The sequence below is a fragment of the Muntiacus reevesi genome, chromosome 1 (assembly GCF_963930625.1).
Source record: "Muntiacus reevesi chromosome 1, mMunRee1.1, whole genome shotgun sequence".
NCBI classification, from domain to species: Eukaryota; Metazoa; Chordata; class Mammalia; order Artiodactyla; family Cervidae; genus Muntiacus; species Muntiacus reevesi.
The window spans coordinates 15,713,523-15,731,484 of NC_089249.1; the positions used below are offsets into that span (position 1 = coordinate 15,713,523).

Genomic DNA, 17,962 nt, shown 5'->3' on the forward strand with positions numbered 1-17,962 from the left:
CTAAAGGTCAGCATTGTTTAGACGCAGCCTAAGTGAGATTGATGAATGCAGCAGGTTTTTATTTAACTGGAAAGGAGAATTACTACTTCATAAGCACTGATCCTCTGAATCCATCGTGTTGAAAGAAATGCACTATCAGTGAACACACAAGTGAACTACTCCTGAACTAGATTTTGGACTGTCATTTGAATAATTTTAAGAGTGATTAGTGATTGCTAATCATGCTGGCAACTAATTTTTGAGGCACAAGTGCATCTGGTGGAGAAACATGTCAACACGTTTGTTTTGAATCTTGTGACTGCTGTGAAGTCATTTCAAGCTAGTATTAGACTTTTGAAGAAGGAAGTGTGTCTTTGAATGTTACAATTACAAGATTTATAATTTTTCAAAAATGAGTGTGGGATATATTTTAGATATATTGATGATGTTCCACATCGTCTTTTTTTCCAGATGATTAGTCTAAATTAGTGTTCGTGCATGTACTGTATTTATAATTTGTGTACTGCTTCTAAATGCTCGTGGGTAAGTGAAATTCCTATTGAAGTTATTGGGGTCTTATAAAGTTCCAGAATTGGGCCCATGGCATAAACTCACATCTATTTATGATGGAATTGATTGATTAAACATTTTGACATGTTTCCTTTGTGGTGTTCAGTTTCATTGCTGATAAAAAAATCTAGAGTTGGGGGAGAATTTGGATGCCTCTTTAAGCTCTTTATCCGACCAAAAAAAAAAAAACCACTTATTTTATGTCATCCTTATGCAACTACTAAAATAGCTAAAATTTCTGTTTTTAGTTTTTTTTCTTTTACTTGATGACTTCTTTTACACAACTAAATAGTTTATACATAAAACATTATTAGGCATCATAAAAAATAAATAACTTTGGCTGAAAAAGCCTTGGGAATTTTACAAGGAAAAAGATTCCAGAGGGTTTGAGGCCCTCAGTTAAAATGTTCAAATTTTTAAACATTGGAGAGAAGATTTCTAAAGCATTGAGCTGTTGTTGTGAGAGAGCCTTTGGTCTCCATGAACTTTTATTTTCGACTCAGTGGGCAAAGTTTTTGAGGTTGCTGTGGTTTGGGTAGGGGACCTTTTCAGAAATGCCAGCCTTTTAGGAAAAAAAAAAAAAAAAGAAACAAACCCACAGCTTTTCTTCTAATCAAGGCTTGTTTTAAAGTTTGAAAACTTCGCTGTGATTAGAAGAATGAATTATTTCTCTGTTTCGTTGGGGTTTCCTCTGGGTGCCCAGGCTGAAGAGTGTTCTCCGCCTGGGTTACCTTGCAGGGCACCCCAGAGGCGCTGGGAGCCAGGAGGGCTGCCTGCCTGGATCTGGTCCCTGCCGCAGCATACCGGGCCATGAGCATCGCTCAGAGGCAGGCTGAGCCCTGAGCATAGCTGGGAAATCACACTGGGCAGAGGGGGTCCAGAGACATCCAAGAGATGAGGAACCTAAAGATAGCATTCCCAGTGGGTTTCTATTTTGTTTAAAGTTTTTCTTGGTATTGAAAGGTGATTTAAAAAGAAGAAAGGGAAAAAACACACAAAATCCATCTAATTGTACATAGTACCTGGAGACTATATATTGATACATAGATTATTTTCCGGAAGGGAAAGGGAATGAAGAGAGAAAGAAGGAAGAAAGAGACGGAGGAAAGGAGAAAAGTACAGTGAAACTATATTGATAATCAATGGCAGGCTGACCTAATGAGTTATTTTCAAAATTATTCATTGCTTTTTTAACAAAGAGACTCACTTTTTGAAATTGGATGACAGGTTAGTAATATTTATAGTATTTTCCAATCACTATGGGAAATGTTAATGCATGTTAACTCATTTAATTCTCATACCCACAACTTGTGGCATTAGTTACCCATCTTGTAGAAGAGGAAATTGAGGTGCAGAGAGCCCAGGTAACATCTCCAGGCCAAACGGCTAGTGGCAAATGAAGATTTGAACACTGATTTTTCTGATTTCAAAATCAGGCTGCCTCCTTGCCGCCTAAGACCAGGAGTTAGAAGGAGACCTAGAGGTGTCCATCCTAGCTCACCTGCTCTACTACATAAGGAAACTCAGGAGGTCCGGTCACCCCTGAACCTGGGGGAGACAGCAGCTCACTTTGCAGTTTCCTGGAGTGCACTGTATGGCTGTCCCTGGGCTTCCGGCTGCCATGGGCACCAGGACATGACTTTGGCCAAGGCTGCTGACTGCAGGCAGTCAGGGGCTCCTCCTGTGGGGGTGCCTTCATACCGTGTGTTCCTTTCATCTGAGTTCCACCTGGCACCACCGCTGGGAAGGTATTCCCCGCCTGCCAGTCACTCTGGCCAATTTGACATCTTCCATCATCACAAGCTTCACACCTGTTTACTCGCAGACTTCCTGCTTTTCCTTATAATGCATGTGTGCGTGCTCAGTCAAGGCCAACTCTGACTTCACCGGCTGCAGTCCACCCAGGCTCCTCTGTCCATAGTGTTTTCAGGCAAGAATATTGGAATGGGTTGCCATTTCATACTCCAGGGGATCTTCCCAAACCAGGAATTGAATCCGTGTCTCCTGCATTAGCAGGCAGATTCTTTATCACTGCTTGGTTCGCCATAAAAACCTTGGTTGCTAAAATAACAGCCAGCCCCTTCCATTGCATGGCAGGTTATTGTTTGCCATCACTGATATAATCATTAATTGCTCTGGCTCTGGAATCCCACAGGCTTATTAAGAACTGGATTTGCCATGGGCTAGATAATCTGAACTCAGCAAGTCACATGACTGCTCCGAACCTCAGTTTGCTTGTCAGTAAAGTGGGGCCATGCATAGCACCTACCTTATAGGGTGTTGTGAAGATTAAATGAATTAGTGCATATAAAGGCGTCTGCACAGGGCATTTGCATGTTGTAAAAGCTCAATAAAAAAAGGGGTTTTGAGGACTTGCTTCTCCTTGAGTCCCCGTAATAACTTCCAAGGCCCTCTCTCCACTCCCTGTCTCTGCCCTCCTCTCAAGACTGCACAGGAGAAGAAAACACTTTCTACAGCACTTCCGCTACGTTCAGTCTTTTCAACACATGACCTCCATACGCCTGTGATCTGGGTGGGATCATTCCCTTCCTGTACTTAGGGAAATTGCCACTCCGTGGGATTCAGTCATGTGCATTGGTTCATTTTTGTTGTTGCTGTTTAGCTGCTAAGCTGTGTCTGACTCTGCGACATTGTAGACTGTAGCCCACCAGGCTCCTCTGTCCATGGGATTCTCCAGGCAAGAATACTGGGGTGGGTTGCCATTTCCCTCTCCAGAGGATCTTCCTGACCCAGGAATCGAATCTGCATCTCCTGCATTGCTTCATACGGCAAGAGTATCCAAACTGAGGTTGTTATGCTACCAAAGCTAATTGCACTTTTTAAAGTCAGGCCATCTCCACGCCAATTAAAAACATGCAGTTGCAGGGAAGGGGCTGGGGGTTTCTCTTGTGCCTCAAGTTCTGACAGCCTTGACTTTGCCTCTCAGTGCTCTTACCCACGTGGGCCTACAGTGTACATACTTCCCATCCTCGTTTTCCCTGTTTCCTTGATGCTTCTTCCTTTCTCAAGATTTCCACCCATGTCATTCTTCTCTGTGTTTAGTGAAGTGCAAAGCACCTGCCAGAGTGTCTGACACAAGTCAGCACTTAATAAGTGTTTATTTAATATAGTTATCAACACCTGTTTCATATTGTGAGGAATGCTGCATCTCTTTGCTTGCCTTCTAGAAAGCCTGACTCAAGGCTCTGTGCATGCAAGTCCTTGACAGATTAACTGCAGATTCACGGAGCCCCTGTGAACCAGGCATGGAGGTGGTGCTTCATTCATTTCTTTTTTTCCCTTCCTCTTCTCTCCTCATTGATCTGCTCTTCTGTGCCAAGCACTGTCCTAAGAGTGGGGAATCAGGTACAGTCAGCTCTTAAGGAGCTTATACTTAGGAGCATATTAGTACTAAGTACTAATATTAAGTACTAAGCAGATTAGTACTAAGCACTAATATTCAGTTCAGTTCAGTCGCTCAGTCGTGTCAGACTCTTTGTAACCCCATGAATCGCAGCATGCCAGGCCTCCCTGTCCATCACCAACTCCTGGAGTTTACTCAAACTCAGGTCCAGTGAGTCGGTGATGCCATCCAGCCATCTCATCCTCTGTCGTCCCCTTCTCCTCCTGCCCCCAGTCCCTCCCAACATCAGGGTCTTTTCCAATGAGTCAACTCTTCGCATCAGGTGGCCAAAGTATTGGAGTTTCCACTTCAGCATCAGTCCTTCCAATGAACACCCAGGACTGATCTCCTTTAGGATGAACTGGTTGGATCTCCTTGCAGTCCAAGGGACTCTCAAGAGTCTTCTCTAACACCACAGTTCAAAAGCATCAATTTTGCGGCACTCAGCTTTCTTCACAGTGCAACACTCACATCCATATACGACCACTGGAAAAACCATAGCCTTGGCCAGACGGACCTTTGTTGGCAAAGTAATATCTCTGCTTTTTAATATGCTATCTAGGTTGGTCATAACTTTCCTTCCAAGGAGTAAGCATCTTTTAATTTCATGGCTGCAGTCACCATCCGCAGTGATTTTGGAGCCCCCAAAAATAAAGTCTGACACTGTTTCCACTGTCTCCTCATCTATTTCCCATGAAGTGATGGGGCCAGATGCCATGATCTTAGTTTTCTGAATGTTAAGCTTTAAGCCAACTTTTCCACCCTCCTCTTTCACTTTCATCAAGAGGCTTTTCAGTTCCTCTTCACTCTCTGCCATAAGGGTGGTGTCATCTGCATTATCTGAGGTTATTGATATTTCTCCCAGCAATCTTGATTCCAGCTTGTGCTTCTTCCAGCCCAGCGTTTCTCATGATGTAGTCTGCATATAAGTTAAATAAGCAGGGTGACAATATACAGCCTTGACATACTCCTTTTCCTATTTGGAACCAGTCTGTTGTTCCATGTCCAGTTCGTTAGGAGCATATTATTCTCTTAATCCTCGTAATAACCTCATGGGGTAGATATTTTTAATATAGGAAAAAAATTGAGGTCCATGAGGTTAAGTAATTTTCCCAGGGTTGTGGAGTTTACCTAGTCCTTTTTAAGGGGAGTGTTAGAATTAATGCCCTCCTGTCTTCCCAGGCCATGCACCAAGAGATCCAAGTATCAAACAGAATGATAACAGGAAGGAGCTAAAGAGTAATGCTGGGGAGGTGGGCCTGATATAAGAATTATACTATTGGTAGCTAAGACTTACATAGTGCTTATCATGGAAACACTCTATGTCTCACGGCACAAATCCCATGAGGTGCCATTATTACCACTCCCATTTTGCAGATTAAAAAAATTGAGGCTCAAGGAAGTGGAGTTGCTCACCCAAGGTAATCCAGTAAGACAGTCTGACTTGAACCTGGCAGTTGAGCTCACGGTCTGTGTCCTTAACTACTACAATGTTAATTCAAACGAACCAGAAAAGTGCCTCAGACATAAACAGATGCCTGGGACTCATGGTGGTTCCATGTGTCTATAACTTGCTCTGTGCCACCTGCTCTCCAGGTATGCTTTCCCCACTGCTAGAAGTGGAGAGAAAATGACATTTTTACAACCTGGTTATGCAATTATGTACATTAACTCCAGTGTTCTCAGGGATATTTTCAGAGCAGAGAGCTGCTTTTACATTGCGTTTACCTTTGACAGGGGATGGCACTGAACATCTTAGGTTTAGTTTTCTCTAGTCTCCAGAAACTGTTGGTGAATTCAGAATCTGTGAAATGTCGGCATTGGTGTATCCTTGGGCTTCCCTTGCTAATTCTTGTTATGTTGCAAATAATGACCTCTTAATTAATCTTTGCTCACTTCAGAGTTTTCTATATTGAGTTTCCCTAAAGCAAGAAGTGGTGGTAACATTTTTGAGCACATATTGTGTGTCTGGTATTATCTTAGTTAGACACAGCTTAGTGCTCACAATGAGACTTTAAGGTGTGTGATTATGGGTCTCATAAGATTGCCAGGAGAAATATCAACAACTTCAGATATGCCGATGGTACCACTCTAATGGCAAAAAGTAAAGAGGAACCAAAGTGCTGCTTCATGAGGGTGAAAAAGGAGAGTGAAAAAACTGGCTTAAAATTCAATATTCAAAAAATTAAGATTATGGCATTCAGGCCCATCACTTTGTGGCAAGTAGATGGGAAAAAGTGGAAGCAGGGACAGATTTTATTTTCTTGGGCTCTAAAATCACTGTGGATGGAGACTGCAGCCATGACATTAAAAGATGCTTGCTCCTTGAAAGGGAATCTATGACAAACCTAGACAGCATATTTAAAAGCAGAGATATCATATAGCTGACAAAGACCCATACAGTCAAAGCTATGGTTTTTCCAATACTCGTGTATGGATGTGAGAATTGAACCACAGAAAAGGCTGGACACTAAAGAATTGATGCTTTCAAGCTGTAGTGCTGGAGAAGACTCTTGAGAGTTCCCTGGACTGTAAGAAGATCAAACCAGTTAATCCTAAAGGAAATCAACCCTGAATATTCATTGGAAGGACTGATGCTGAGGCTGAAGCTCCAGTAATTTGGCCATCTGATGCAAAGAGCTGACTCATTAGAAAAAATCCTGATGCTGAGAAAGACTGAAGGCAAAAGGAGAAGGGGGCGGCATAGGATTAAATGGTTAGATAGCATAGCTGACTCAATAGACATGAATTTGAGCAAACTCCAGGAGATGGTGGAGGTCTGAGGAGCTTGGCATACTGCAGTCCATGGGGTCGCAGAGTTTCACATGACTTAGCAACTGAACAACAACAACAAAACATAGGTTAATGCTTAGGTTAGAGTTAGCTGGCTCAGTTGCTAGGCTGTGTGATCGTGGGCAAGTCATTGCTATGATGATGATGTTGACGAGGATGATGGTGCTTGCTTTGAGAGGCAGCATTCCAGGAGATGGTAATAGTGTCACCTTGGACTCACTCACATCATGCAGTGACCGAGACCCCAGCAGATCAAGAAGAGACATGAGACACCGTTGCTATGGCTAGGTCGGATGGGTGGATGCAGTTAGCTAGAAAGAGGACACATTTCTTATCTCTTTTCATCTCACTCATCTGTTCTGATTCAAGCCTTGAAGACTTAAACTCTTTAGCGGCCTCCTACTAGGGGGACATTAGGTGCCAGTTAGCCAGGGACAGTCCTGGTTCACATATAGCGTGTCAGTTGCTCAGTCGTGTCTGACTCTTTGTGACCTCATGGACTGTGTAGAAAGCCAGGCTCCTCTGTCCATGGAATTCTCTAGGCAAGAATACTAGAGTGGGTAGCCATTTCCTTCTCAAGAGGATCTTCCCGACCCAGGGATCAAAGCTGGGTCTCCTGCATTGCAGGCAGATTCTTTACTATCTGAGCCACCATGGAAGCACCTGGTTTATGTATATGGTCCCAGCAAAATCCTTACCAGCATTGCTTTTCAATATCAGAAGTGTCCAGGTTTAGATGATAAGAGGTATGGTCTCATGCTTCCCTTTCCCTCCCCCACTAAGACTGTGTTTAGTGGCCCCTGAAGGAGCTGCCCACAGAGCTGATTTGCTTCTGCCACACTCTGATCGAAAACTTTTAGAGGTTCTCAACCCTCTACTGAATAGAATCCAAACTCCTTAACCCAGCCTTGAGTATGAAGGCAGGGCTTTTATGTGCTCATACCCCATAGCATCTTACAGAGTGCTAGTTAAACAGGATAATCTCATTAAACACATGTTGAATTAATACCTGTTCTTGAACGTGTCATTTTCCTGCCAGCTCCAGGGCCTCTGCACATGCTGTTTCTTCTGCCATCCTCCCTCTCTTTACCTGGGGTCGTAATATGTGTCTTCTTACTATTCAGCTGCCAGTTTGATGCTACTTATTCTGAGAAGCTTCTCTGACTCTCATGGGTTAGACCAGACCTTTTTTTCCCCCCTCTCCCCTGGCTTTCTTTGTGAGATTATTGAATAGCTGACTCCTGCACTAAATGCTAACGTTCCGCAAAGACAGAAACAGTCTGTCTTCTTCCCTGCTATATTCCTACTGTCTAGCTCAGTGCCTGTAACAAGTTACCCCATAAAGAGTTGATAAACAGACAGTGGGATGTATGAATGTAAGGCCCCTCTCAGGCTGAGACTATCCTTTCTGAGCCAGTGCAGTTCATGTCACCTGATTAAACCCTGCAACAGAATCTTAGCACACTTGGAATACATATGAGGTTCTTACTCCGGCCAGCAAGTCCCTACAAACTTTGGGCGCATCCTAACTTCCTGACCTCATTTCCTCCGGCCTTCCCCCTTCTTCCCTCTCCCCTACCACGCCGGTTTCCCAGCTCTTCCTCACACCCTCGAGCCCCCTCCCGCCTCGGGCCTTTGCACCTCAACGTCACCTCCTCTGAAAGGCCCTCAGGGTCCCTGCCCCTTAAAACCGCACCCTCATCTATCTCTATCCTATTCTCTGGCTTCATTTCTTCATGACACTCTGTGCTCTAAGTCGTCTTGTTTATTGGTTTTCCTCCGTCTCCACCACAGATTATAAGCTCCCTGAGAACAGGGACCTTGCTGCATGTTCCCCACTAAAGCCTCAGAGCCTGGCAAACAGTCGGTGCCAAATCACTGTTTGGTGAGCCAGGGATGGAATGAGCGCAGGGCCAGGGTGGGGCTGCCCCTTGGAGGCAGAGACAAGGGCCCCTTCCTGGAACCCAGCGGCCCCTGGGGCAAGGCCTCTGGTGTTGCCATGGCAACCCACTGACCTAGGCGCCCCCACCCTGGAGAGGCCAGGGCTGCCTGCCTCCTGGGCCCACTTCCCGCACGAACCTGTGTGTCCCCACCGTGGGGAGCCCCGGGGGAGAGAGGAACGGGGCCGAGACAGAATGAGCCGGAGGAACGCACACCCTGGCCTGAGGGGAGACGGGAGCAGGCCCCGGCGGCGCGGGTCCACTGGTAATGACTGGGGTCAGGGGGAGGGGAGTGAGGGTGCGCCCTGGCACCCCCAGAGGGACCTGGGCCCCGTCCTCCCTGGGTAGCTCCACGTGTGGCCTGTCAGCTCTTTTATGTAGCATTTCTAAAGCTGTGCGTTCCTAAAATAGGCCCCAGCGCAGCGCCCCAAAAGACCGTTGATAGAGGATGAATGCCGCCTTCTATTAAAACCCGGTGACACTTTCTAAGTCAGGCGGCGTTTTCCTCAGGTATTGCATAAGTCAAGAACTCCCTGTTCTCACCCCGTTCCTCAGAAACAAAGCTCATCGTGTTATTCCCCCACTGCTTCAAAACCATGGCCGGCTCCCAGCTGCCTGCAGGCGTCTTGGCCTGGGAGAGGGGGCAGTGAGGCCTTTGCAGTCTGCTCCTAACGGAATCCCCTGCTTGTCCCCTACCATGCCTTGGGTCACGGGTCAGTGGGTTCTTCACCTTTCCCAGAGCCCATTTTGGGCCTTTGTCCGTGACGGTGGCCCTCTTCCCCAGAACACCCTTCTCTCCTCCTTGCTCTGGCAGATGCCGACCCCTTTAAGGGCCCGTTGAAATGCCCTCCCCCTCCCCTCTGTGAAGCAGCCCAGCTGAGCTGGAAGCCCCTTTTTGTCATCTAGACGTACTCCCGGTTCCCTGCTGGCCTAGCAAGGCGGGGTGCCGGGGTGACAGCCAACAGCACTGGGGTCAGACGTGTAGTGGTGACTTCACCTGGCTTGTCTGACACCCTCTTTCCTCCTTACACGTTGGAGCTGCTCAGGGCTCTGTTTCGGAACTGCTGTGAGGAGGAGAGGGAAAGCAGAGTGACCAGCCTGGGGCGGCACTCAGCAAAGGCTGTGTGTGTGTGCTCGGTCCCGCGGTTGTGTCTGACTCTTCGCAACAGAGCTCATCAGGCTCCTCTGTTCATGGGATTTTTCAGGCAAGAATACTGGAGTGGGTTGCCATTTCCTGCTTCAGGGAATATTCCAGACCCAGAGATCAAACCTGCGTCTCCTGGTGGATTCTTTACCACTGAGCCACCTGGAAAGCCCTCCATATGTGCTTGACTGTTCCCACCACGGCTGTGAGCACCTGGTGGATAGAGACCATGCTTCCCTCATTTTCCCACAAGCCCAGCATGCTAAGTGCTTCACCTGTGTCATTTCAGTTAATTTTTGGAGAAACCTGGGAGGCAGGACTTCAAAAAGGTTCAGGAGCCACCTCAATGTTACGTAGCTAGTAAGTGGAAGGACTGGGCTTTGAAAGCTAGTTTTTCTCACCACTGGCTCCACATTCTTCCTGGCCTACCTCTATCTTCTCTTTCATCTTGTACCGTCTCCCTGGGGTCACTCTGCATCAGCCATAGACAGGTTCCATAAACAGATCCCTCATGATCCACCTGTGATGGTCTCTGTGATCCCAGGTCTTAGAACCTCAGAAGTCCTCACTCTCTCACCATGTTCAGTCTCTGCTCCAGTGCTGTTTCTTCCCAGAGGTCTGAGGAAGGATTTCATTCCTGAGGAAGGATGCCCTGCCCACTGCTCCCTCTTGTTTCATTCACTTCATCACAGCCATCACTGCCAGCTCTGTGCTTGACACCACTCCAGGCTCTTGGGGACAAGGCACCAAACAAGATACTCAGGGTTGTTAGAATTTACATTTTTAAGAAGGAGGGAGATGTTGTTCAGTGACTCAGACGTGTCTGCCTCTTTGAGACCCCATGGACTGCAGCACACCAGGCTTCCCTGTCCTTCACCATCTCCTGGAGCTTGCTCAAACACATGTCCGTTGAGTCAATGATACCATCCAACCATCTCGTCCTCTGTTGTCCTCTGTCATCCCCTTCTCCTCCTGCCTTCAATCTTCTCCAGCATCAGGGTCTTTTTCAATGAGTCGGCTCTTTGTATCAGGTAACCACAGTATTGGAGCTTGAGTTTCAGCATCAGTCCCTCAAATAAATATACAGGGTTGATTTCCTTTAGGATTTACTGGTTTGATCTCCTTGCTGTCCAAGGGACTCTCAAGAGTCTTCTCCAGCACCACAGTTTGAAAGCATCAATTATTCGGTGCTCAGCCTTCTTTATGGTCCAACTCTCACATCTGTACATGACTATTGGAAAAATCATAGCTTTACTATGTAGACCTTTGTTGGCACAGTGATGTCTCTGGTTTTTAGTACACTGTCTAGATTTGTGATAACTTTCCTTCCAAGGAGCAGGCATCTTTTAATTTCATGGCTGCAGTCACCATCTGCAGTGATTTTGGAGCCCAATAAAATAAAATCTGTCACTGTTTCCATTGTTTCTCCCCTCTATTTGCCATGAAGTGATGGAATCAGATGACACGATCTTAATTTTTTGAATACTGGGTTTTAAGCTGAGTGAGGGAAATACATAAAAAGAATGCATAAGAAAACATCTTTTCAGGTCCTGAGACCCTCATCCATCAGAAATATCCTGCTGTAATATATTGGTTTCCTGTTAAATAGCTTTTGTCCATCTCTTCTTTTTAAAATTATTTTATTTTATTCTTTTTTTTTTTTGGCCACACCACCTGACATGTGGGATCTCAGTTCCCTGACCAGGGATCGAACCCTTGCCCTCTGTACTAGAAGTGTGGAGTCTTAACCACTGGACCACTGGGGAAGTCCCTATTCATTTCTTCTGTTAGAACTTTACACTGAAGACCTCTGACAAGTATTTGCAAAATGAATAGATGGATGGACGAGAGGGGAACAACTGGCCTGTGCCTGATCTTGGGTGGCCTTGGGTGCAGTGTCTTGAAGCAGGGTTCCCGGCCAGAGTTTGAAGTCAGGCCAGGACAGTGAGAGCACTGAATCCGAGCCTCTAGACCACCAAGGCCTGTGGCCAGTGACAAGGCCCTGGCCTATCCTAGAGATAGGAGTGAAACAAGTAACGTGTTTATTAGGAGGAAAAAGGGTACATGCAGACAGACACGCAGGTAGGCTCAGGGAGACAGAGTGGCGGTTTGAATTACTTTTATGGGCACTTCTGCTGGGTTTCCTTTGGCCAATCATCTTGCTTTGCCTGGTTCTAAGTCTGTATTGGGTGTATCTTAGGGTCCTCCTCTGTGTGTGTGCACATCTCTTAGCCAAGATGGATTCTGGGGAAGAGACCTAGGGGTAGGTTGGCATCACTTACTACGGGTGGTGCCCCTTCCCCTTTTTGACTTCCAAGAAGCCTTTCTGTGCGTGTGTAGTCAGGGAGGTCTCCTTGGCTTCGAGAATGAGGAATGTGTGGTCTTTTATCTTTTATCTGGGCAGGGTCCAGCCTCCTCCATGATCCTGCTGTTATGGAGTTTCTGTCCACAGGGGAGAAACTATTCAGCCTGGGGCCCATCTTTCTCCTGCCTCATGTCCAGGAGGATGCAGTGGAAAGAATAAGCATAAGCTTTGGAGCCTGAAGACGTGGGTTTGAATTCTGACTTTAACACCTTTGAACTGTGTGACCTTGGCCACACCACTGCCAACAGGCCACAGCTCTGTGCAGTTTCCTTATCTGTGCCTACGCACTCAGTCGCTTCAGTTGTGTCTGACTCTTCATGGCCCTATGGACTGTAGCCGGTCAGGCTCCTCTGTCCATGAGATTCTCCAGGCAAGAATACTGGAGTGGGTTGCCATGCCCTCCTCCAGGAGATCTTCCCAGCCCAGGAACTGAACTCACATAACCTTCGGCTACTGTGTTGCAGGCGAATTCTTTACCGCTGAGCCACTGAGGAAGCCATTCCTTATCTGTAACATGGTGTAAATTTCTGTCCCATGAGGTCGACTGTGAAGCTCAGATCAGGTTCTCCGTGTCAGGGTGCCCTGTAAACGTCAAGGATCATGTGCCTTTTGACAACCAACGTGGTCGGCTCCTCCTGCCAGGCCAATGTATGTTCGTGAAGCCCTGCTCTGAGTCTTGGACGGGCTTGGATGTGCCATGCCCCCAGTGCAACTACTTCCTCGTTGTTACTTGCTGCTTCTGCAAAGGGAAGCGAGATTTCCTCCTGGGAAGCCCAATAACCATTTAAGGCTCTGCTCAACCTCATTTTAGGAACTTGAGAAAGTCACTTCAAATTGGGGTTTCCAAATCTCTGATCTGAAGTGGGGAGGCATGAAGATTGGCCTCTAAGGAATATGGGTTACACTCCCTGTAAGATGAAAAATCTACGAGGCATCCTCCTTCCTGCCCATGATCCCAGATGAGTCAGGTGAAAGGATGCTTCGCAGCCCAGGAGCCTATGCTCACAGTCATCAGTAAATCCTGCTGGACACTTAGAGCAAGGCTCGTCCTTCTCAAAAGGTCAGATGGTTTTTATGGATCAAGTATGAGGCAGGTGGGAACAGGAGGTTATCCAAGTGTGAAACTGCTTCTCCAGTGTCCCAGAGCACAGCGCCAATACTGCTGTGCTGATCACAGTATGAGAACTTTTGTTTTTTCACAACAACAAATATAGATATTAAGGCATATCATATCATATTGTCCTGAGTTTTAATTTATGACTTTTGCACACATGTAAAAACTCACATAGTATCTGGCACATAGTAGGAACTTACTGTTGTTTTTCAAAAAAGTAATACATTCAACAACATATTTATTACACTATATCTGTGCAGCCAGGCACAGTGCCAGCTCAGGTGAACAAAAATGACAGGGTCTCAGCAATCATGAGCTGATGGAGGAGCATCTGCCTTGTTTTTTTGATGGCAACTAGAGGGCAGAAACCAGTCTTATTCATGTTTATATCAGACTCACTTGACTACAGCTTCTTGATCTACATGGGACAAAATACATTTTTGTTGAATTTTTATTTGGAAAATTGCCTTTGATGTGTTGTCCTTTTATGCTGCATGTGGTAGAAAAGAAAGCGATCAGGAAATTCTTTAGACGTGTGGATATGTCTCCTTACACAGTGTGCATTTTTTATATCATTCATGTCAATAACATAATGTTCATTGAGGCCAGTCTATAGGAAAAACTTTATACCAGGCACTAGTGGAGAGTCAAGAAAAATAAAATAAAATGGACTGTGTTCTTAAGATGTTTAGGTTCTAAACTGTGGAACCTGTTATGTAAAACAAAGGCTTGCAAAGAAACATGTAAATGAACTTAGCAAAAATTGTAATATATGTAGGTTGAGTTTTAGCACAAGTTGTAATACAAGGCAGACTGTGATCATTGTTGCAATACTGGCAATGTGTTCTGGAGACCATATGGGATATGGGATAAGGAGCGCTCAGAGCACACTTGGAGAGACAGCACTGTGGTTATGACCTGAGTGTGAATGCTAATCCTGCCTCTTACCAGCTGGATGGCTTTGGACAAGTCATCTAATCTTTCTGAGCCTTAATTTCCTGATCTCTAAAATGGGCTTATTGATAGAACCTATCTTATAGGGCTGTTATGAGGATTATGTATTATGGTGTACCAAATGCATTTACATAATGCTTGACCCATAAGAGCTCAGAATATGGTGGCCTTTGTTAAGCCACTTAATCTACAAATGAGGGCTTCCCAGGTGGCTCAGTGGTAAAGAATCCATTTGCCAACACTGAAAACACGGGAGAGGAGTGTTTGACCCCTGGGTTGGGAAGTTCCCTTAGAGGAAGGAATGGCAATCCGCTCCAGTATTCTCACCTGGAAAATCCCATGGACAGAGGAGCCTGGCAGGCTACAGTCCATGGGGTCACAAAGAGTGGGACATGACTGAGCACGCTCACACACAAACAATCTACAAATGTATAAGATAGATGAATGCAGTGTTTCATTAAATATTCAATATTCCTGTCATTCTGGTTGATTAATTCTTGATCTTTGTAAAACCATAACCCATTATCAATAGTTTTAAAGTATGTAATGCTTACTTCAGGTGATGAATAGAGGCCTTTCAGTCCTATGGAGCAACCTGACTTACGAGACACGAGCTGCAGTTGGCACTGTTAAGGGTCCCCCTAGGGAAGAAGACAAACCTCAAAAATCACCTGTGACTCCAAGGCCTGGGGCCTCTATAGATTTTTCAGAATGTTGCGTTCATACAGTCTGGAATGCACGACCTTTGAAGGCTCTGGAAACCCCCATGTCTAGAACAACAGAGGTGATGGTTCTGCCAGACCCGGCACTGCTTAGACCCCGTCTGAACCCTCAGCGCTCACCGAGCCCCACGTGTTCAAACAGACGTTGATTAAACAGAAGATGCCAGAAGCAGAAGAACTGAATGGCTAAAAAATAGAGGAACAGTTTCTCCCAAGAGAGTGCTGAAACAAGTGGGGTCCATTTTGATTAGAAAACAATGCATACATGTGGCTTCCTCCTATATCTGACATGTGCCTCAGAGACCAGACCTACTCTGCGCTGCTCCAGGGGGCAAAGCTGGGCAGCGGAGTGGATACACGCTTAAGCCATGGGTCAGAGGGGCCTGAGTGTGGGCAATGGATGGGGGAAAGGAGTACTTGGTGGGATTTCTTCTCTCTCCTCTCTCTCCCTCCTGTAACCTTGCTTTCATCTCTCTCCAGGGTTGGGGTTGGGCAGTGTGGGGGAGAGGGACTGCCCTCAGGACAGCTCTTTCTTGACTCGAACTCTTGTGGATGGTTGTTGCATCTCTTGACCCACCTAGTGACCAGAGCCAGCTCCTTTCCAGAATGTTGTGGTGAGCTCTTCAGAGAGGGTTCCCCCTCCAGTTGCTGGGGATTCTCACCTGCAAGAATAGGCCTTTTTTGCGGAATAACAACGATGATAACAAACCTGATTCTGGTACAGGCAAATGGGTGAGAGTGTTCCCTTTTACTGATGAAAGAGAGTGGCGGTGTATTTGTGAATGTGTGTGCCCACACGCGCGTGAGAGTGAGTAGGTGTGCATACCTAGCTAGGGAGAATAAGGGCTGGGCTCGAACAATAGAAATTGATTTTGGTGGTATGGTTAGGTGGAGGGAGGGACTGCAAATTTCATGGGATGCCATCTGATCTCAGCCACGGCTGTTGCCAGGGAAAATATGCCAGGACTTGAAAGGGTTAGAAGATCTGAGGAGAGACATTCTGGAGGATTCTGAAAAGAATTCTGGAGATTTGTATCCAGATGTGGTTTTGCATAAGATGTGATGACAAACACCCACCCTGTGTCATCACAGCTCCGAAATCCTTGCAAGCTGTTTGTTTCTACGTTGTGAATTTGCTGTCTGGAAGGGGGTAGCGTTTTAATGCTTTGAATCTCTCGCTGTTTGTTTCTAGGTTGTGAATTTGCTGTCTGGAAGGGGGTAGCGTTTTAATGCTTTGAATCTGTCGGCTACTCCCTGTTTCCTTAGAAATACCAGATTTCCATATCCTCTTAACAAGCTGGTGCCTGTTCCACTCCTTGGATATTTCTCTGCTACTTATTTACAATTTTGGAAGCAGCTTTTAAAAAAGCAGTTTGTTGAAACATACAATACCCACCAAACCCCAACATTTCTCTCTGCTGTTGGCACTTGCTTTCCCCTTGCTACATTGCTCAGGAGCCACTGTTAGCCTGGTTTCCTTTAACAATATGTTACTAAGTAATGAACTTTTCCTTGGCTCTTTGAATTATGAGGCGTCACATTACTCGATTAAGCTTCAGTTGCTCTCTAGGGAAACTGGAGATGAAAATCCTTACTTCAGAGAGTTGTGGTCAGAATTCAATGAAATATGTTAACATTAAAATAGGGGTTCAGTAAATGCCAGCTCCCGTATTATGAAGAAGGCAGCAGGCGACAGCACTGCTCAAAAGCACACATTCATAGGTGCAATCAGTTCTGCTCTAGTACTAATATGCATCCCCCCGAGTTACCACCATTCTACAGAACTGCACAACAAAAAGCGCAGCATTCACTGGAATGATAAACTAGGGGCAACAGCGCTTAAGAACTTTGTCAGCGACACATGGGGAAAAAGATAGGACCCTAATAAAAAGGATAGCACAGTTTTACACATGTTAAATGGCTAAGAGGCATATAGATACAATAAGTATGGCACTTGACCTTGAAAAAGACTTGAAATTTGCTTTTGGAAGTGGACTTTGGTAGGGCCCCAGCTTGTATTTTTTGTGAAATGGTGGAACATGGTCTATCTGGGCAGGTGTGGCTCACAACCCATGCCGTAAACTCAAGTAGCTGGTAGATGTTTGAGGTGTGAGCACGTGTGTCTTTTGCATATTCCTACAGGGCTCAGTTCAGCTATGTGCAGTTTTTACATTCACTTCATGTTTTCTAAGAATGAAATCAAGCATAAGCAAACAGAAAATTTGTGCTAGGCGCAAATGGTTCCCTAATGTATCACTTGCATTGAACACATTTGTGGTTTCAAAACAAACATTGTAGCAGAACTGATGTACTTAGCTGATGCTGTTGAAGGAATGAATGAATGAATAGTGGATGCTCTGGATCATAGAAAAAGCATTACGCTACCTTGTGGAAAGGACATTTGTAGTGTTTGGAATTGGATTTAAAAAAAAAAAAAAATCCTATGGTCTTTGGGTTTTAAAACTAATGGGGGGACTTCCCTGGTGGTCCAGTGGCTAAGATGCCGTGCTCCCAATGCAGGGGACCCGGGTTCCATCCCTGGTCAGGGAACTAGATCCCACACGACACAACTAAAACCTCACATGCCGCGATGAAGACTGAAGGTCCTGTGTGCCACAACTAAGACCCGGCAGAGCCAACTAAATAAATTTAAATAAATAAGATAATAGGTAACTATCACAGACCTTCTGAAGCCTCCTCCTGCAGTGACTTTCAGTCTGGGCTTTGAAGAGCCCCTGCAGGGGTCGCTGACAGAGTGGGGGTGGAGGAAGCTGCAAGTTCCCTGCCCTCGTCTTCAACCAGAACCCTCAAGGTTGTATCTGCTTTTCTTTTTGTTTTCTTTTGAATTAAGAGTTCTGTTGCTAATTCACAAGTCTCCAAACCATCAGTGATTCAGCTGACCAAATTTTGTTTTACAAACTAGTTCTCAGGAATGTATTAATATCTTCTTTTTGAAGAAAGTTAATCCTCAGTGGATA

At 45.6% G+C, this 17,962-nt stretch overlaps 1 protein-coding gene across 1 annotated transcript in view; it reads left to right on the plus strand.

Annotated features, from left to right (window-relative positions):
• The first annotated feature begins 8,880 nt into the window (after positions 1-8,880).
• The window catches only part of RFX4 (regulatory factor X4), a 155,578-nt gene continuing 146,496 nt past the window's right edge, over positions 8,881-17,962 (plus strand). The window contains exon 1 of the mRNA XM_065938421.1: positions 8,881-8,950. Within this exon, the coding sequence (XP_065794493.1) occupies positions 8,881-8,950 (70 nt within the window). The remainder of the gene's footprint in view (positions 8,951-17,962) is intronic.